The following is a 20307-nucleotide window of genomic DNA, read 5'->3' as shown; positions in this document are numbered from 1 at the left end:
AGACCCAGTTAAGTCTTTCACAGAACAGGGATACTAACAGGATAGAAAAACGGATCATTCGACAATAGCGATCGTATCTGGATAATAAAGCAAGATCTGTAGCATATTAGAATTCGTGAAAATGTCGTCTAGCTTAACTAGGATGTACATATGTCTGGTAAAAGACGGCGTGCAATGTATAAAATCGTGATGTATGTATATATGTTAGAAACCTCAGAATCTTGATAAGCAATGAAGGAGCGAGAAAAGGACAAATAAAAATGTACAAGATGGAAGAATTGATACAACTTGATTCGACTCGACTGGTCTACCCCGTCCTCATTTGTTTTATACTGCAACTGGTACAACATGTGTGTATATTTACGCTCAATGATTAAAGCATGAACGATGTTGATGATAATACAAGATAGGATGTTCTTGGATGCCGTTAAAAACGGAAATGAAGGTAACCTTAAATTCCTTGGAAACAGTCCCCCACGTTCCACCTCTATTTCTTCAACGGATACTCATCATTACTATCCCCCAAAAAGCCTCTCCACCATTCATTCAATGTCCATTGAACCTCAAGAACAATCTTTACCATTTCAACAATGATAGTTTGGCATTTGAAACCCAGATTGAAGGGTACTATACCAATAAGCTCTTGTATAATAGGACTTAATCCTGCTCTATGATAGGACCTAGCATAAGGATCTTCTATGGCTCTTCGTACCGAAGAAAATAATAAAGCATCGTCAACCGCCCAAAATCGTTTGATAAGATTCAACTTTACTGATACAGCCTGTGAATGAAAGTCAGAATGGGATCAATATCTTGGATTTCCCGTTGCGTTCAACAGATAAAAAGAGGCCGATTTGGAATATCGAGGGTGATCAGAAGAGCAACTTACAATTTCTCGCGCTAAGCACACATAGCAGTAATAATGAGTCTTGGGAACATTCTGTTGGAATAAACATAAATACGGTGTTTTTAACTCACATTTCTTCACTGTACCAGGAGAAGAGAACAAGATGGAAGGGAAGTTGTATTTGGTACTACGATCATCATCAGCTTTTGAGTCACGAAATATTCTGATCAACTTAGCTAACCTTTGCAAGGTATCGTCTAGAATAGCAGAAGCGCCTTCGTTGCTGTCTTCACTTGAACGACGTAAATGATATCCTGCTGTACCTATCCGAGGTGACATCGGACCTGAAACACCATTATCGGTAGCAGTCACCCCATTAGCCTCCGCTCTAGTGCAACTAGACAACATAAAATAACTTGCCGACAATAACCTGACAGACATCAACACCAACACCACTCATCTCGTCCTTAACAAGACTAATCATTTCTTTTCTTACAGTATCGATAAACTCAAATGCCCTTTTGTTCTTCTCATAACCATAATACATTGTATCTATACCATTATCGTAGTTATTTAATTCAACAATTTTACCATTGTTTTCACCGTTTACAAACACAATTCTACCTCTTGGCAAATTTTTGGTATTTGATATAGACAATAAATCGTGTAATTCTTTGATTATTGATAACGGATCGAGGATGTTTGATCGATATAATGATAATAGAGTTGGTTGTTCTGATAACGTCAAAGCATGTATTGGTAGTGAAGGTTGTGGAATGACAGGGGGTTTTTTGATGGTACCGGCTGACTTTGAAGGTGGATTGACTTTCGTAATTGAGGTAGTCTCATCTATCAAATTCATTTCATGTCCGGTGGAATCACTGGATCTCGCGGGTGGATTGTCATCATGACCAGGTGAAGAACATGAAGGAGCAGACAACGATCTTTGCATTGATGTAGGCGAGACATCTCCTGTCATTCTACTTGATTTACCATTAACGTTCTTTGATCTTCTGAAAGGTGCTTGATGCAGATTGAAATTGGCTGTATCATTGACGGTCATTGATGGAGTTTTGAGTTTTCCACTTGTACAGATGATTGAAACTAAAGTTAATTCGTTCTCTTTACAATATGCTCTAACAGTTTCACCAGCATGTTGAAATCTACCTTCTCCTCCTTCTTCTTCATTATCTAACCGTTTATCATCTAGATTATATTCAGGATCAATCATAACAGGGACGACATTACCTGAATGACCAGGAAATTTTGATCTTAATCTCTTTTGTATACTTGACCAAGTTAATAATAGATGTGTCAAGGCAGATGATGTATGTGAAGGTGATGAAGGTGAAGGTAATGGAATCAAAGGAAATACCGTGTATCCTATTTTAGCTAAATGAAGTGTAAGACTTTGTCCTGCAGCTATTATGAAACAGGTTTTTATCAGCGTGAAACTGACTTTATTGACTAAATAATCAGGAATCGGCTAGAAAGCTGGGTAAATCAGGTAATGACATACCTTGATCAGCACCTAAAATGACAATCCCACAACCTTTCCCACTTTCTCTTCGATTTTGTCTTTCTTTGTTAAGTGTAACTCCATTTCCTAAACCAAATAGATAAAGAATAAATCGATAAATATAGTTGATAGTAGATAAAATAGATTCTATCGTAAGTGAGATTAAAGCGCAGATATCTTGAGATAAAGCTAGTAAAGCTGCTGTTCGTACAGATACGTTGATCGATGACATTGTCGACAAATACTGATCACGAAGTAGATGTGTCCCTTTGTTTGGGTTTTGGCGCAGATGGGGTACCGGGATAGATGCTTTTATCTACAATACATTTACAACTGACTCTTTTAGACATACATGATTACAAACTGGTAAAAAGTCGTTTACAGCGCGATTTTACATTTACATGCTTCCCTAGTAACAATCAAGAATGATAACGTTCAGTGATCTTGTGTATGTTTATCTGTTTGAATGGAGAAATGCAAGACACTTACTTCTGAATCAAACCTTGATTATACTTTACAACGTCATGCGCAAAACGGTATGATAATTGGTGCCAAATTTCATCAGATATTGGTTGTTCCAATATCAGTGTTGGGCTCTTTGGTTCTTATTCACGGTACATATGATCTGGGACGATATTCGTTCAATGCATATCAAGTAAATGCTCAGGTATGATGTGTTTGCTGCAAGGTATTATACAGTGATGAGAATTGTCCGTCTTATCTTGTGTCTTCTGTTTCAGTGTAGTATACTCTAGTTAACGTTGTATTCATCATAACAACGATAGTTACATAATCTGATCTCGTGCCTGTCATGATTTAACCTTATATAACTTGCAATCGTGTACTTTCCCACGATGGATAGATATCTTGACTCGATATAATCCCGTATCGATGGCGAGATTGACTTTGTTGTGATTATATGATCTGATTATTTACGAGTATTCGGGATATCCTGGAAAAAGTTGGTACATTTAACAGCTTGTTGCTTTTGTACTTGAACATCGGATATCTACATCTCTCACATCGATTTAACTCTCATATTTATAGAAAGAGACAAATCTAAGACATCACTAAAAATGCCTACTCGACAACAAGTACATAACTTTGCAGCTGGACCTTCACCTCTTCCCACTAACGTGTTGGAAGAAGCTGCTTTAGGTTTATTGAATTATGAAGATATCGGTATGGGTATTTGCGAATTGTCACATAGAGGAAAAGAATTCAAAGCTGTTATCGAAGGTGCAGAGGGTGAGTTGTTCACTCTGTTGTATCCTGCTTTGTAATGTTTAACAACTAATTCAACCACGTTTCCTATCTATTCCAGCCGATTTAAGGGAACTTTTACAGATTCCAGATAATTATACCGTTTTATTCACTCAAGGAGGAGGTACAGGACAATTCTCAGCTACAGTTTTGAACCTTTTAGCTGCTCATCGACAAGCTCATCCAGTCCCAGCAGAAGAATTCAAACCACCTATATTAGATTATGTCTTAACCGGATCATGGTCATCTAAAGCATATGCAGAAGCACAAAGATTATGTGCAGCACCATTCCCAAATTGTCCTTCATTCGGTGAACCTAGAATAGCAGCTTCAACAAAATCATCTTCTTGGACTAGATTACCTTCCAAAGATGAATATAAATTTTCAAAAGATGCTGCATATATATATTATTGTGAGAATGAAACTATAAATGGTATTCAATTCCCACACGATAAAGATAGTGAAGAAGGTGGATTTCCATTTGATTTAATTCCAGAAGGTGTAAACTTAGTTGCAGATTATTCATCGAGTTTTATTTCAAGACCAATTAAAAAATTTGAAAAACATGCTATTATATATGCAGGTGCACAAAAAAATTTAGGTCCATCAGGTGTAACAGTTTTAATTATTAGAAATGATTTATTAATAGATACAACAAAAATTCAAAATGAATTAGGTTGTTTACCTTGTTTACCAATTACATATGAATATAAAATTTTATCAGATAATAAATCTTTATATAATACACCACCAACTTTCCCAATTTACGTTTCTGCTTTAGTTTTAAAACATTTAATTAAAAATAAAGGTGGTTTAAAAGGTTTAGAAGATATAAATCGTGAAAAATCACAATTATTATATGAAACTTTGGAAAAAGCTGAAAAACAACAAAAAGCTAAATTAGTAGTAAGAGATTCAAATGCTAGAAGTTGGATGAACGTTACTTTTAATATTGAAGGTGATTCAGAAAAAGAAAAGAAATTTTTGGAAGGTGCAGAAAACAAAGGTTTCAAACAGTTGAAAGGTCATAGAAGTGTTGGTGGTGAGTGGATCTTCCACAATCAGGTCTATGAGTTAAAGCTAATGTTTCTGATTATAGGTATTCGAGCCTCACTGTACAATGCCGTCGCCTTCGAATCTGTTAAATTATTGTGCGAATATATCGAAGAATTCTGTGAATTATAGAATAATATTAGACTGTAACAGACATATCACATAACCATGCAAATTTTGACATTTTCGTCCACAAATCCAGTAGTTTCGACTCCTTCTTGTAACCAATTAAAAGCGACATGTCAATACGTCCCAGCTTTTGCATTATCCACGATAGACTGTTGATCAGCTGGTGAAAGTTGTGATCCGTATCGTGCTGCTTCAGTGAGCCTACAGATAAAGAAAGAAGAACAGAAGAATAGCTTCCCGTTAGCTGCTTCCCCATCTCCATCTTCCCAAAAAAATAAGATAGGATTGTACGCGGCATCAAGCCGCCCCCTTATTCCCTTGAAAAGCGCACTATTGACCTTCTTGCCAGTAGGACGACATTTTATGAGCCAAGAGAGATCAACTTACGGATGAAAGTAAGGTTTGAAAGCCCTCGCAAAAAATAAGCGGAGGTAGTATGCTTCATGTATTAATATCCACACGTCGTCCAAATTCTTGAGAACACGAATTTGAGATGCTTTAAAGTCGACGATACGAATACGATGATTACTGTCAACCAGCCAATGTTGCCCTGAAAGATCATAATGTCGAATTCCCCTAAGATGGATCTGTTCATATGTTGCAAATACTTTGTTTCTAATTTGGTTCCAAAATTCAAAGTAACATCAATTCCGATTGTTCCAAAGGAGAAAAATCGTCAGACCAAAGAAGGAAGATGAAAAGCTCACAGGGTTGGTTCATTAAGCTGAAACCATCCAAGGTGACCAACGGGATAACCACAAAACTCCATCAGTACTGCTAGATGATTACTAGATTGGTAGAAACCATAATGTCTAGGTACCACAGTACCTTGTATATCGGATAGCTGACCAAGAATAATGGCTTCTTCCCTCTTAACCTGCTCTAAGATGATATCGGGATCGAACCATCTGGCTTCGGGACCATTATCGTAAGGGGGATATTCCATGCTGACTGTCTTGACAATCAGATCGCCTCCCAGAGTCGGGTGATAAGCTTTCCAAAATTGGAAGAGGTTGCCCTTACACAACTGTTCGGTTATTGGTAGTGTGATGACTTGTTCTTCTTCGGTTTCTAGATGGGAAAGTTCGGTATCTGGTGTTTGTTGAGGAAGTCCAGAATCATTGATGATATCAGGAGCTGTACTACAAGTGGATGAGAGACCATGTCGAGGTTTTTCGGAGATTCTCAAAGAAGATATACCTTCGGATATTTGCTGGTTTGGCAATGTTGGCTTGTTATGTTGTACCAACTCCTCTTCTGGAACCTTTGAAGTTCGAAGCGCTGACTGACGTTGGAGAGGAAGCAGTTCTAGATATTTCGAAGTGGGATCAATGATGAATCTTTCGCCACTCCACAAAGAATCCATACCCGTATGTTGCACATCAATCTGCCTGAAATCGATAGTGAAGGCTCGCATTCTGAGTTATGCTGAGTGAGAAGGCTAGGATGAAATATGAGCAAGATAATACATCCACATGTAGGTAGATATACAATGGAGCCTTCACAAGATTCCAAATGTGTCATTTACAATATCTGTCAGTACGACATCTGACATCTGACTGTCGACGTCAATTATAGCTTATGAATACTTTAGGGCAAATCAGCAATTTTTGTACGTGATCCAGACCTGATGGCCATAATTGTTCATGATTGTTTAAGTTCTCTGTACTGTTTTCAGTGGCTGTGGCCAGTGTTCTGTAAGTAGCGTCGCAAGATCATTTCAGTCATACTGCTTTGCATCATCTGGGGTTAGAAGCCAGGCTATCAAGCTGATTTTCGTACCACTGTATCCTATTTAGCACCCCTCGGACCTAAATTACCTTTCTAAATCGATCGACCTCCACTTACGCGAATTCCTTCTTCAATTAGCGATTTTACGTCCAACCAATCAACATGTTCTTAATTGTCTGATTCTCCTTCCTATCTTCTGCTCGAGAGCAGTCAAACGGTTATTTATCAAAACGATCCTCGCCTGTTTCAGTCACGGAACATGGTACCACCACCTTCGGATATACCATTACCTCATCAACTGGCACTGAACGAGAATGTTGACAAGTCATCGGGATCATTTCCACCGGCTAGAGGACAGGTGATGAGAATTTTAACCTTGACTCAAAATACATCAGCTATGGTTTTTAGTGTATTCCTGGTTCCGCATTTGGCTAGTCCTTTGGTCGCTTCGGTAGCTGGGCTGGAAGGTGCTGAAAAGACCATGGTGAGTCATGGCTTGCCTATCGTGACGATGATCGCTTTTAGTATTAAGTCATTATCAATATACCAGTAATGCTGATATCTTCCTGGTGATTCTTCATTGTAGTTAATAGCTCGTGATCTGTATCTACCGCTCGAACCATATTTGATATACACACCGTTAATCATACATTTCGCTTCAACATTCTTAAAACGATTGTTATTCATTATACCTTCTCAACCTACAAATATTGAAAATTGGCAATGGCAATCTATAAAAGCAAGATTACCTAAACAGATACATCAAATTATAGCATATCCATTAAGTATATTATTAATCTCACATATCTTGACGCATAGATTAATACCTTCAAGATCTGAATCACCCATAATGGAATTAAGTCCAAGTGAATTAGGTTGGGAATTCGTTGGATATAATTTAATGAGAGATTGGTCAAGTTGGTTAGCGTATTTGAGTATAAGTGGAATGGGTATTTGGCATAGTACAGTTGGTGGAATGAAGATTGTTACTTGGTTGAAGAATCGTCGAAGTAGAAGTAGAAGTATCGACAGTACGAGTAAACCAAATAAAGAGTTCAATGAAAGTTTATCAGACAATGGACAAACAGGAAATAAGCAAACAGACAAAAATGAAATTGAAGACGATATCGAAAGAGTAATCATAGTGAATCCACCTAATAATCGTACTATAGTAACTCCGAAAAGAATAATGGGATTAAGAGCTTATATGATAGCTTGGTTAGGTATAATAGCGATTGGTTTATATAGAGTTAAGAAAGATACCGGTTTCGTTAGTTCTGTGATGAAAGTCAGATATGGTGCTGTATTTGATGCAGCTCCATGGGCTAAATTTTGGAGGTACTTCGCACATATTAGACAATAATAAACGATACAAACGGCAAACGGATAGGTTCGCAGAAGGAGGCTTCTAAGAAGGAACCGTTATAAACAATCAGGAACATTGATGCCCCATTACATAGCAAATTTAATGTTGTACCGTATACATGCAAATGTATGTATTATCAAATTCAACAACTAAACTCCCTCAAGCGAGATTATTCAAGGATCTCACAAACAAATCAGTATTGCTGGAATAGTGATATAAGGTATAACATCAAAGCGATCTGTGCGCATGGATATACTAAATTAGTGTATACAAAGTGGTCTGTGCGTTGCATTTCAACTGTTATTCCCCGTGCTTGACTACAAGGTCCGAGCGTTGCACTGATCGCTTTCCTATTCATCTGAGTAGACGAGTGAATGATGGGAAGATGACCAGATCATATGAAATATATATGTATATGTATTTCTTCAACTTTCCTATCATCATTATACCATTATACTGTATTCACAAGGCAAAATAATCAACATTCAGTACATTCAGTACATACTAACAGGGATCACCACTCAGTAAGCTAATCTAAACCAGCACTCGATGTGTACCCGTAGCTGATCTAGTATGTGTGGAATTGCGACAAATTGTGATAGTAACACCTTTAATCGAGAACATGTCTTCCCGAACAAATAAAGCTACGATGCACGAGTTGAAGCTCAGAAGATTGATGGAACATAATCATAGATTAAGAGAAGAATTAGCCAGACCAAGAGTTATGGTTAGTGTTGCTAGTTTAAAGTAAGTATATATTTTCACCTTCTATTCGTTTGTCTTTGACTATGGTCGTACTGGTGCTTCAGCCTACCAGATTATCCTGTATCTATGTTTTGACGATTTTGAGAGAAGCAAAAATGGAAACTCGACTAACTACGCGTAACCCATTTTTAGCTTGATTAACTATTGTCGATCGACTAAAGATCCGCTTGTAAGTTCAGCTGGCGGGAAAACCAGTGTTGGTCCATCGGCTGATAACGTCAATATTCAGATTCCTTCTCTTTGGGGTCCACTTCAAAAAGGTGAAGATCCATATGCGCCGGTAGAACAATCAAGTTGTTGCTCTTGTAAGCTGGCTGTCTCTCACGGCATCGAGTATCAGCTGACATATCTATTCATTCAGTAATGTGAGACCTTCAAAATGTGGTCTAATCATTTTCCTTTCATATCTTTCTCACTTCATATCGGTTTTCCATGTTTACCCACCTAAAGTCGGTCTTTCCAGTTCTCTTTCCATTATAACATAATCATATTTGATGATTGCCTTCTGGAACCGTGTATACTTTTGGTCGCTGTTCCACCGAAGTTGATACTGCGATTTACGTGCATTATCGTATCTTCCCCTTGTGTTTCTGATCTAAAGCTGGATGTACATGTATGACAGTTTCATCGCGATAGCATTCTCAACAATGTACAGAAGGATATGATGAGACAAATATGTTGCGGGACCGTGCGCCGATCATACATTTTTGCGGCTGTAGAGTACTCGTACAGTAACTTACGAAAACAGCAACCTTAAATCCAACCGAAGAATGGAGTGGAGGTTGATCAGAAATAATCGTCAAATCTCTATCTTTCTTCTTGATCCTCTTTTATCTTAGAATCGATTCACACTTGTACTTTGTGTCTCATTCGCATTGGCTCTCGGAAAAGCTATATCGTTTGTTCATACTCATTACACCGATCATATAACATCCAGCAAAAATGTCAGATCCACACATGCTGGAATACGAAGAAGAAGATGACGATATATTCGGTAATGAGTCTGGGCATTTGAATCAATCAACTCCATTGTTACCAAGCATAAACAGAGCAGAACCCATAACAGCTCCGTCCAATATATCCAGCGCAGCAGCTATAGCGTCTTCGTCTAATCAACCTAAAGCTAGTACTTCTTCAGCTTCAGTTCGAATTTATCCTACGAGTCAAGCTGGACCATCTACGGGCAGGGTGTATAAGAATGTTGATGATAGGTTGAGAGAACTGCACGATATCAGAAGATTAGGAAAGGAAGATGATAAGAAAAGCGAATTAGGTGTGAGGAGTTTGAGGAAACTGTGTATGGGAGGTAAGTTAAATATTCAAAAATTTCGGTTACTGGGAAGAAGAATCTCAGATTTATGAGTTGTGTATCCCATGGTGTCTCGAATCAGAAATCTAACATGATTTTGATTTGTAGTGGTAAGAATGAACTCCTCGCGAATATGGGATATAGGAGATCTGGAGTACCCCCTAATTAAACCTTTGATCGATGACATGCCTATTGAGCAGTTGCTTGAAGTAGAAGCAAATTCACCTGTAAGTCTCACTAACAGTTCCGGTATCACCTTAGTCATATCTGCTGCATCACTTGTTTTGGCCTTGGCTGTCAACCTATGCTCATAGCTAATATCCCATCACTTCGCAATAGCACATTAAGAAGGACACAGATTGGCTCTATGAGATATTCATGCTACAAGATTTCCCTTTATTCCACGAAAGATGTCAAGATAGACACGGTGAACCTAGAACATCTGGCTGGAGGAGAATGTATAAGGTGAGTTTGAGGGTTATACAAAGAAGCTGTATTTAAGCCATTGCTAATATAACTTTTCTGAGTGTATAGAAAGCGAAAGAGGATTTCGCTGTTCGACAAGCCCAAGCTGCTGACCGAGTTGCAGCAAGATATAAACAGCTGGAAGAAGAAAAAGCGTCAAAGCGAATAGTTGTAATGGACAAAATTATACCGGAAAAGCGATCAACTTCCAAAAGTAGTACTGGTTGGGGTAAAAGTAGATTTGGTAGTAGTGGTACAGGTGGATTGAGCTCTTCGGGTGAGTCCAGCATTACTTGCCATCTAAGCGCAGTACGAAAACTGATCAATTGCTTGATATCCTGAAATGATCAAATAGTACCTAAGCCCCAAAATGCAATTGCCAAAGCTCGATTAGAAGCACAACGTGCTCGAGTAGCATTAACACATGCGTCTGGTAAATACATACCGCCAACACCACAAAGAACTAAAAACGAACCTAATCAATTGTTCAAGAATCCTTATCTACCAACGACAACTTCATCTCATTCGCATATCATACAAGGACCTAGAATACCACCACCTAAATCGAAATCCAATGTATTCAAACAGCCTATGCAAAGGATATCATCGCCTAGTTCACCTACATCACCCATACCAGGTTCATATCCTACTTCTCAATCTAACAATGTACGAAAGTGTTTACCATCTCATTTGAGTGATAGAGCTTCTTTACAACAAAATAATCCAGAAAAAACACAAGAACGATTTAAGATTGATCAAAATAATAGAAAATCCCAATTCAAAGAAATACGTAAACTCACAACACCCAAATTCGTTGCGCCTGATATACAAAAAGAGAAACCTAAAGGTGTTGTAATGGATTTCTTCGCCGCGCCCAACACATCGATACAAAGTAAATCTGGTAATTTCGCACAGAAGGATACTATAGGAGGAGTAAAACGTAAAGACAGGGAAGAGGATGATGGTCAGTCGCCTTCGAAATTAGTGAAATCGTCCCCAAGTAAACCAACGTCATTCTACGAAAATCATCCAGTGAAAGTATCAAATTCAGTCACCGCGAATCACCCGCCAACATCTTTGATTGGTAAATCTGATTCCAGCATCAACAGCGTTTTGTTCAGGAAGAAAAAGGTCGTCAAAGGAAAATGATAACTTGTAAAAATCATAATACATAGAACATTGGTCATTGCACGATTCGCATACACAAAACGCAATATTGTTGTTGTACAAATATGAATGCATCTCAATGTAGCCTTTTTCACGTCGAACTATATGTTAGAGGATCTTGAAGGAATGAAACGATTCGTCCATTTTGCTTGGAATCCTTTGATGACTGACCCTCCTTTGCCAGACTGTATCCTCCAGCTTTTGGGCTTCGAGTAAGAGAGAAGAAGCAGTTCAGATGCATAGTGCATTGTTGGGAGAGAGGTCACAATCCTAACTCAGATATTGAGGCAACAACTTAGGGAGCACGATATCCCAATTGGCGGCACATACTACACCCATTCAAGTAGACACGCAGGAAATTCACCAGACAAGTTAGTACAATGTGCACTACAGGCGCTCAATCGTAAGTCTCCTTTCTCCAGGCTATAAATAAGTTTGAGTCGTGTTTCCAGTTAGCTTTGGACTAAACATATAGTTAATCGTTTTCCACATCAGTAGATCTAAGCCAAGTCATATTGGCTCTCAGCCAACAGCTCAAGAACCAATGACGACTTCTGCGCCTAAATTACCTCTTCATAGTTACTTGCAAGCTACACCTTCTGAAAGAGCTTTGAGTTTAAACTTTGAACAATCGAATCAAGGTTCTTTCGATGGACTTCCAGAACCATCATTATCATCAACCTCATCGTCATCTAAGATTGGAAGTGAAAATGATAAAAATACCAAATACGAAGAATGGTATCCTGGTGACGCATCAAATAATGGTAGACCATATTGGTGGAATAAATTATTTTGTTGTGGATATGGTTTAGGTTGTTTTTTATGTCCTTGTTCAAGTTGGAATTGTAAACATGAAAGAAATTGATCGATCGATTCAATGAAGAGAACTTGATTCATAGCCAGGTTTGATATATGATTTGATTTGATTTGGTTTCAGTATAATGTGATTCTATTGATATCTATAAGTTAAACCATCAGCTGAATTGCTTCAATCGCGATCTAGTGTTTCATTTGATTATTTGGGCAGTCATATATGTCCTGCCTAGAGCATCCAAAGAAAAAAGAAAAAGATAAGAACTACAGCACTCGGGGATCCCAAGTGGTCCCCCAACATGGTACTAACCGAGCGATATTCAGCTTAAATTTCGCAGATCAGACGGGATGCAATGTTTTATGAATTCTATGGCCGTAGATAAGAATTTGCATTATGGCTGATTTGTTATTACTCATCGAGTGTGAGAACTGAAATTGAAATCCCTATAAAAATGGAATTCTCCAGAAATTAGTTAGATGTTAAGTCAAGAGATGGTTGGCTAAAAGCGAAGTCCACATGCGAGAGTACGATCTGTGGTCTGATAAGCTATGTGAAGAGGCAGGAGATTGAATCCTCGTTATTGACGATATTACAACAATTGGATAACTACAGAAGCTTGTGCTATTCACGTCTTATTAATTCTTGATTCCCCAACCTTCAAGTCTTTGGTCACCTTTCCATAACGTATGACCGCCTGATTCTATACCATTTATCTTCGTATCTGAACTTTCTGACATTTGTGAATTATTATTATTATTATTGGTCTTTTCGATCTCATGAAATATTTTCTTACTTCTCTTAGCAATTTTTTGTCTCTTTGATCGTCTTATTTTCCCATCTAAACCTTCTTTATCAATTTGTAAATTACCATCAATATCAATGTTTAGCGGTAGAGGTGGAGCAGGAATTGAGAATGATGTTGAACATGTCAAACATGTATGATGAGTTATTGAAAATGAATTTGAATTTGCTATTGAAAAAGTACAAACAAGGATTTTGCAATATTGTTTAATATTATTAATCAATAACTTACAAACCTTTCTGCTATTTGTTACGATGATGACCGGTTGAACTTACGTTTATTTCTTATTCTAGATGTTAATCCAGGTACTAAGACGGTTCCACATGATTTACATAAGGATCTTTTCAAAGATGGATCTCTAAATCAAGGAATGAGGTGTATTGACGGATTAGCTAAGTAGAATCATATGATGATAAACAAGGGAAAAAAGAAACAGATCCTCACAACTTAAGTTGATTATGCACTATCATACCATTCATTTCTCTAATGCTCATTCTTGCTAATTGTCTGAATTTACTTCTTGTTTTGGTTGCTATGTCACTATATCCCATTTCATTACTTGATTTACCATTTACCATTTCTTCTTCTTCTCTCTGATGATTAAGATTGATATTGTTTTCAATAGCTTTACGTTTACCTTTTCTATCTATTTTCGTCGTCACATCTGATATTTTTGTGTTCAGTATAGACTTAGGATTAGAGCTGGAAGATGAGCTCGACGCTTCGGTTCCAAGAGATTGTAAAAATATTGAAGCTTGATAAGAGAAGTTTATACGTTGATATATATCTTTTTGAGGTACTACTGGAAAATTATCTTGTTGTTTCTCTTTATCTTTACTTCTTGATTGGTTTTGACCTGGATTTTGCTTGTTGGCTTTTTGACCTTGCCCCATATCTTTACTCGACATAAGTTCGTTGAACTTCGAGACATTCTGTTGCTTCGTATTGTCCTTGGCCATTTTTGTTTCTGCTTGAGGCAATATATAGTATTTGATGGAAAGTAGATACTTCAAGATCACGATTGATATGATGCATTATTTTTATCTTTTATCTTGGTCCATCTGCTAATAATTAATCTATCAAACGCGATAATCAGTGTCGGCGATGTCCGCCTTGAAACAACGTTAACGTAACTATCAAACATGATGTTCACGTAAGAGTACCCTCCTACCAAAAATACAGCCTAGGATTCGTTATCCATTGTTGTTTTTTCTCATTCTTCAACTTGTCATTAATGATAGATTATCTTCTACTATATCCACCTTCAACGATTCGGAACAATACGAACGAAGACCGATGAAGCTATAGAAATTGACTGAAGTATCTTGGCGGACCGAAGTGTCATAATAGCACAAGAGCTTGGAAAGTGGAAAGGTTGAAACAGGATGTCAACGCCTTCAAGAGGTGGTAGGTGGATTCGTGACTTCCTTTCCCCTCCTTTTCTCTTGAGAGCATATCCATAGCTGATCTGTATGATAGCAGGCAATGCTAAAGATCCGATATCATTAGATTCCTCAGATGAAGATGTCCCAACGCGAAATCAAGTAGGACGTAAGTCAGCTTCACGCCTTTGACGCTCGCTCGAATTGAAGCTGACAACCTCCTCGTCGTATAGCTTCACGGAGTAGATCTCGGCCTACAGGATCTACATCGTCTCCAAGGAGATCAGGTGCTCCTCAAACTAGTGGAGGTAAGCTTCATTGAGCACAATTCAATTATGCGGAAGCTTACTGTTATATACCCTCTACCAATCACATAGTTGTCGACCTTACGTTGTCCGATTCAGGTTCTGACTCAGCTCGACCAAATTCTCCCAAAACCCTGACATCACAGCGCAATGCATCCTCTTTAAAACTTACAGGGACGTCGAAATTCTTTCGAGCATCATCCTTAGAACAGAATAGGGAGACAAGCGGGAGTGAACATTACCAACCTATAGCAGGACCTTCACGAATGATCATTCAAGGTGTGGGTGAACCTGGATCTTGGACAAATCCTGCCACCTTAGATCCCTTCTCGCCATCGTCTTCAATTGCACTCATTAGAGGTAAATCGGACGAACCGGCTGCACCTGTTGGATCTTGGTTGAACCCTAGAAATATAACACCTTTAATTCCTCGCCCAAATACCGCTGAAGATCTCGTGGTTCAACCAGAAGAAGGCAGCTGGCTTAGACCTGCTATACTGCCGCCACACCGTCCGTCGGTACAGGCAGATATAGGCAATGCACTTGATGGAGTCGGAAATGGCTTTAGTCATGGGATTTCGGACGATCCGTCTTTACCGCTAGCATCAGAATTCGAATTACCACCTCAATGGACGAATCAAGAATCGGCCTCCAACAGCTCCTTTCAGCCGCAGAGTATAGAACCGTCTAGTTCTTGGACAAGTCCTGCAACTCTGCTACCGACCACAGTCCAGCCACAAGTCGACACCATGGATGACATAGCCTCATCTATCGATCCTAATTTAAGTTTACCCGCCGCTTTTCCGCCAACTGAAAAACCAGCTCAATCATCATCAACTCCTATTACCACCTCAAAGTATACATCGGATGTAGTGATGGGTGAACCTGGATCATGGACAAACCCCGTGACGATCGGTGGATTCTCTTTACCTCACCCTCAATCTCCGAACATGACCCAACCGGAATTAGGATCATGGTTGAATCCAGCTACACTGCAACCATTAATATCTTACAAACGATCAGCATCACCAACTGAACTAGATGGAGATGATTCTAGGTCAAGAAAAGGAAAAGCAAGGAGAATGGTCTCTCCTATTGCTGATGTACCGTCAAATCCAGTTGTGGTTTCTGAAACAACAGAATTCAATTTACCTTCAGAACCTATAGAACAACCTAAATTGCCAGTGAAAAAGGGTCCAAGTTGGGTCACTTCCGAACAGCCTGTCCTCAAAAAGAGCGATTCCACGAAAACACCCACAAAGTCACCTGAAAAGGTCAAGGACGATAATACGCCAATTTCGGATGAGTTACCACGCAAAATTGTTATATCCCAAGACATCGCCATGCAGGATGTTGAAATGCCTGGGCAGTCAGATGGCGCGATTTCATCTGTTCTAAATACATCGCCACCGTTAACGGGAAGTAACGTAGCTCCTGTAGAACCTCCTGCCAATACCCTAATACAACCCATCATATTGCCCAGCAATGAAGAAGTACCTACAGATATTGCCCCCATTCAAGCAATAGCACCCGTCGATGCTACTGTTGTCGCTCCGTCACAAAAGATAATTGACAATCTTGAAGTCCCTGCCCCAAAAACAACTGAACCTCCGACTGAACCTCCAATAGGGCCGGCTCGTGCGCAAATCGAATCAGGTCCTTCGTTAATGGATTCACCTGATATCGCAGAACCTATCGTGTCAGTTGATAGCGCGGTCCCTTCATCGGTCCAGAACAGTGCAATCGTCCAACCCGTGAAGGTACAGAAACAATCCAATGAGATGGCGATGGGTGAAAGTGAACCAGAAGTGCAAATACAATCACCAAATGTCGACAATATGGCGGAAGAATCTGTCGTGCCTGCTACCTTGCCTTCAGCAGCAGAGCAGGCTTCGGCTCTTGAAGGTCACACGGCTCAAAAACCTGTAGCAGAGCGAATTGAACCGATCGCACTATCAGTGCAGCCTACACAATCGCATACGCAATCCGATACAACGAATCTTTCAAATATTGATGAAACCATCAAATCCAGTCATATACCGATGGTTGACGTGCCCATACAACAGGCTATACACTTGGCAGCAACAATTCCGGAGACTTCAAATGAACCGACAATACCGCTAGTACAGCAGCAATCTGATATTCCGGTAGCGTCTGATATACAAATGGGAGATGTTCGAACCATCCCAACGTTTACAAATGAAGGTCCTGAATTGTTACCAGCCGTAACCCCTACACCTATACTAGAGACACCGGTAAACATCTTGCCACAACCCCTCGAGGAGAAGGAGATATCCATTCCTCAAACACCGGAAATATCCATGCCACAGACACCCACAACTAACGATACTCAAGAGGTGGAAGCGGCATTGGATTCGTATATGATCAGTCCAATTGCTGATCTCAGAGGACCAGCTGTCGCCGTGCACCACGATCCTAGCTCAAGCACCTCACTGCCGGCGTGTACAGAGGTCGAAGTGAATGTACCGGTCCAAGACGGTGCCCAAGCCGAACAGAATGAAGGCAATAAACCCGAGGCTGACTCATCTATGATTCATCCTCTCCCAACGTTATCAATCGCTTCTTCAGTTGAACCCCAACCTGAATCCGAGTCTGAAGATCCCCTATTACTCCAACCTTCCATCCACGAGAAACCCGACATGAAGCCCGTTATCCCAACGGAGCTACCAGTGAATCCTTCTTTCAAACCTTCAATTGCCCAAAGTGCATCATACCATCATCCGATCGAGCTAGATGACGATGATTTGGATTGTCTGACCAGTGACAAAGAAGATGACAGTCCTGAAGCAACTGACGCAGCGGTGGAGCAGGAGGTAGAAGAAGTAAGGATGGACTTGGATGAGGTGGAAATCTTGCCTTCACCGCAGGATCTCGCGTCATCTAATCCAAGGAATGTTCGCCGGTCGAGTAGTGTACCTTCGGTTGAAGAAATCCAAAGTGGAGACTTCATTCCCAAAGTCACCGACTCTAGGCGTTTGACAAATCGATTCTACCCACAGAGCCAGCCTGTCGCGTCCAGTATAGATCTCACTACCGAAACATCTCCTAAACGCGACCACATTGTGCATGACTTGGTATCTAGTCCAATAGCCGCTGCTTCCTCCCTCTCGCCCTCAAAAGCGAGATCGCTCACACCTAAAGTCGAGGTCATCATACCGACCCGCTCAAGAAATGCTTGGAGATGGATTGTGGAACACGAAGGTGAATCTGATGTCGAAGATATACTCGATGATAATTCTGCTGGATCTTCTTCGAGCCGTCCCTCCGACACAGTTGATCTTACAGAACATAATGGATATACACTTCGAAGTGCTTTCAAGATGTCATTGGCAGAGAACCCACATATAATACCAGATGAAATTAATCAATCTATGGAAACCAATATACATACGATATTAGCTGAGACTTTACCTGATCCTTTACCACCTTTAGAAAGAATTGGAAGAGCTAATAGAGTATTGAATACAAAATTAATTGATGAATGGAATAGGAGGAAACCGCATCTAACAAATAATCCATCATTACATAGAGCAGTTTTCGAAGCTTATATGGCCCAAAGTACTTCAATTGATGAACCTCAAGCGGACGAAATTAGAGTTATCAATGATATCGATCATGAAGGTGCACCACCTGACTTTGAATTCCAATATTCAAACGATATGTTATATAATCCTGATGTACCTGATCCAGAATTAGGTGTAGGTTGTGATTGTGATGGTCCATGCAATCCAAACAATAAAAATTGTAGTTGCGTAAGGAGACAAGAATTGTATTTCTATGATTTGGGTATGAAAGGTTTCGCTTATGATCAGTAAGTAAATACACTTCCTTTCTTTCTAGATTCATCGTGGTCATGCCAACTGATGGAAAACATGTGTTTTTAACTATTTCATCCATAGTCTTGGTAGAATCAAGGAAACTTCAGTTGCTGTTTGGGAATGTGGCAAAAATTGCGGATGTCCACCTGAGTGTCAAAACAGAGTTATCCAACGTGGTAGAAGTAGAGAAACGAAAATTGAGTTGTTCAAAACAAAGTGGAAAGGTTGGGGTGTAAGAGCTAGAGCAAATATCCCAGCTGGAACTTTTTTAGGTATTTATGCAGGTGAATTGATTACTGAACAGGAATCGGAAGAAAGAGGGAAACTGTATGCTCAAATTGGTCGAACGTGAGTTAAATTACACTTCACATCCATCCTTTCCGTAATTTGCCTTATGCTATTCGTACTCAAGAAAGTGTCTATATGAAATTCTTTGAAGCTGACTCCAAGCATGATTTGCACATTAGGTATCTGTTTGACTGCGATGGTTGGCAAATTGCTCATCCACCTGCGGGATTAGCACGTATAGATCAAAGATCAGCTGAATTAGCAGCAATGGCTGCTAAGAGAGCTAAGATATCAGCTGAAGAAGCCGATGATCCAAGTTATGTGTATTCTGCTTATAGTGGTAAGTCAGCTGCATCCTTCAGGTCAACGCGTTGGCTGATTGTTTTTCTCTTACAGTTGATGCTTTCCACTATGGGGTATGTACTTTTTCAGGATATAGCAGTACTCGTGAGCTGACCTGTAGCTCTATCGTTGTCCTCTTGTTTTCCTTTTTCCAGAATGTGAGTCTCTGCTCCTCCTGTTGTTTGTATTAATCATGACGAGCTTTAGCTGACAGACCGCCACTTACGATAGTTCACACGATACTTCGTAAGTTAGCTGTTGATCGGTCTCTCCGCAAATTGTAGCTGAACAGATTAATTCACTTGGCAACAGAACCATTCTTGCGACCCCAATCTTGCTATTACCCAAGCATATGTAAAGGTAAGCTAGTCCCTGAGCCATAGTGTACAGGCAGCTAACGCTTCTCGCTCGACCAGGATTTCCACCCCGAAAGACCCATGTAAGTAATACCAAACGCTCCGCCAGCAGTTACAACGGTATATTATTTATAGCACGATCACTAATACGGTCCTGCACCATAGTCTCGTCATTTTTGCTCGACGGAACATAAGTCGTGGGGAAGAACTCTGTATATCGTATAAAGGTTTACCTGTCTGTGTTTCCTCTTACTTAATTATGTACAATCAGAATAACATACTAACATGCATCTGCTACCGTTACCAGGATGATGATGAAATACCAATTCCAGTACCTCAGCAAAAACTCATAACGAAAAATGCTAAACAGAAAAAATCTAAAACTTCAGCTTCTGCACATATTACAGGAACAACAAAAGGTAAAATGGCTGCTAAAGATCAATGTATGTGCAAAACTGCTAGATGTGATGGTAGAATGTTCAATTATGGTGGATAAGAATTAGAAATGTCTCAGATGCTTTGCTACTGTGACACTGCTGTCATGATCTGCCCATAACAGGAAATG

At 39.6% G+C, this 20307-nt stretch overlaps 9 protein-coding genes and 1 non-coding gene across 10 annotated transcripts; 6 read left to right on the top strand and 4 right to left on the bottom strand.

The window, feature by feature from the left end:
* Positions 1 to 487: 487 nt before the first annotated feature.
* On the bottom strand, positions 488 to 2598 carry L201_002978 (uncharacterized protein; the record flags this gene model as incomplete). Its single annotated transcript, XM_066218740.1, has 6 exons — positions 488 to 781; positions 890 to 900; positions 979 to 1034; positions 1089 to 1191; positions 1268 to 2269; positions 2367 to 2598. The coding sequence occupies 6 exons, from the start codon at positions 2596 to 2598 to the stop codon at positions 488 to 490; spliced, it is 1698 nt and encodes a 565-aa protein (XP_066074837.1).
* Positions 2599 to 3442: 844 nt separating this feature from the next.
* Positions 3443 to 4814, top strand: L201_002977 (phosphoserine transaminase; the record flags this gene model as incomplete). The annotated part of the gene is made up of 3 exons (XM_066218739.1): positions 3443 to 3614; positions 3691 to 4671; positions 4729 to 4814. The coding sequence occupies 3 exons, from the start codon at positions 3443 to 3445 to the stop codon at positions 4812 to 4814; spliced, it is 1239 nt and encodes a 412-aa protein (XP_066074836.1).
* A 700-nt stretch (positions 4815 to 5514) lies between these two features.
* On the bottom strand, positions 5515 to 6228 carry L201_002976 (uncharacterized protein; the record flags this gene model as incomplete). Its single annotated transcript, XM_066218738.1, has 1 exon — positions 5515 to 6228. One exon carries the CDS (start codon positions 6226 to 6228, stop codon positions 5515 to 5517), a length of 714 nt encoding a protein of 237 aa, XP_066074835.1.
* Positions 6229 to 6801: 573 nt separating this feature from the next.
* Positions 6802 to 7905, top strand: L201_002975 (uncharacterized protein; the record flags this gene model as incomplete). Its single annotated transcript, XM_066218737.1, has 2 exons — positions 6802 to 7026; positions 7129 to 7905. The coding sequence occupies 2 exons, from the start codon at positions 6802 to 6804 to the stop codon at positions 7903 to 7905; spliced, it is 1002 nt and encodes a 333-aa protein (XP_066074834.1).
* Positions 7906 to 8530: 625 nt separating this feature from the next.
* Positions 8531 to 9042, top strand: L201_002974 (uncharacterized protein; the record flags this gene model as incomplete). The annotated part of the gene is made up of 4 exons (XM_066218736.1): positions 8531 to 8655; positions 8806 to 8842; positions 8903 to 8978; positions 9035 to 9042. The coding sequence occupies 4 exons, from the start codon at positions 8531 to 8533 to the stop codon at positions 9040 to 9042; spliced, it is 246 nt and encodes an 81-aa protein (XP_066074833.1).
* Positions 9043 to 9615: 573 nt separating this feature from the next.
* On the top strand, positions 9616 to 11596 carry L201_002973 (uncharacterized protein; the record flags this gene model as incomplete). Its single annotated transcript, XM_066218735.1, has 5 exons — positions 9616 to 9979; positions 10091 to 10209; positions 10322 to 10447; positions 10517 to 10724; positions 10803 to 11596. The coding sequence occupies 5 exons, from the start codon at positions 9616 to 9618 to the stop codon at positions 11594 to 11596; spliced, it is 1611 nt and encodes a 536-aa protein (XP_066074832.1).
* Positions 11597 to 11994: 398 nt separating this feature from the next.
* On the top strand, positions 11995 to 12479 carry L201_002972 (uncharacterized protein; the record flags this gene model as incomplete). Its single annotated transcript, XM_066218734.1, has 2 exons — positions 11995 to 12017; positions 12110 to 12479. The coding sequence occupies 2 exons, from the start codon at positions 11995 to 11997 to the stop codon at positions 12477 to 12479; spliced, it is 393 nt and encodes a 130-aa protein (XP_066074831.1).
* Positions 12480 to 12689: 210 nt separating this feature from the next.
* Positions 12690 to 12805, bottom strand: L201_002971. The gene has a single exon (XR_010725548.1). It is a non-coding gene; the product is annotated as a 5S ribosomal RNA (ribosomal RNA).
* Positions 12806 to 13063: 258 nt separating this feature from the next.
* Positions 13064 to 14189, bottom strand: L201_002970 (uncharacterized protein; the record flags this gene model as incomplete). The annotated part of the gene is made up of 3 exons (XM_066218733.1): positions 13064 to 13398; positions 13506 to 13588; positions 13675 to 14189. 3 exons carry the CDS (start codon positions 14187 to 14189, stop codon positions 13064 to 13066), a joined length of 933 nt encoding a protein of 310 aa, XP_066074830.1.
* A 426-nt stretch (positions 14190 to 14615) lies between these two features.
* L201_002969 (uncharacterized protein) lies at positions 14616 to 20238 on the top strand (the record flags this gene model as incomplete). The annotated part of the gene is made up of 12 exons (XM_066218732.1): positions 14616 to 14637; positions 14710 to 14781; positions 14846 to 14920; positions 14990 to 18749; positions 18838 to 19104; positions 19224 to 19384; positions 19441 to 19460; positions 19618 to 19632; positions 19699 to 19746; positions 19803 to 19825; positions 19908 to 19977; positions 20050 to 20238. 12 exons carry the CDS (start codon positions 14616 to 14618, stop codon positions 20236 to 20238), a joined length of 4722 nt encoding a protein of 1573 aa, XP_066074829.1.
* Positions 20239 to 20307: the final 69 nt, after the last annotated feature.

This window comes from Kwoniella dendrophila, chromosome 3, assembly GCF_036810415.1.
Source record: "Kwoniella dendrophila CBS 6074 chromosome 3, complete sequence".
Lineage (NCBI taxonomy): Eukaryota > Fungi > Basidiomycota > Tremellomycetes > Tremellales > Cryptococcaceae > Kwoniella > Kwoniella dendrophila.
This window is presented reverse-complemented; position numbering and strand designations above follow the sequence as displayed.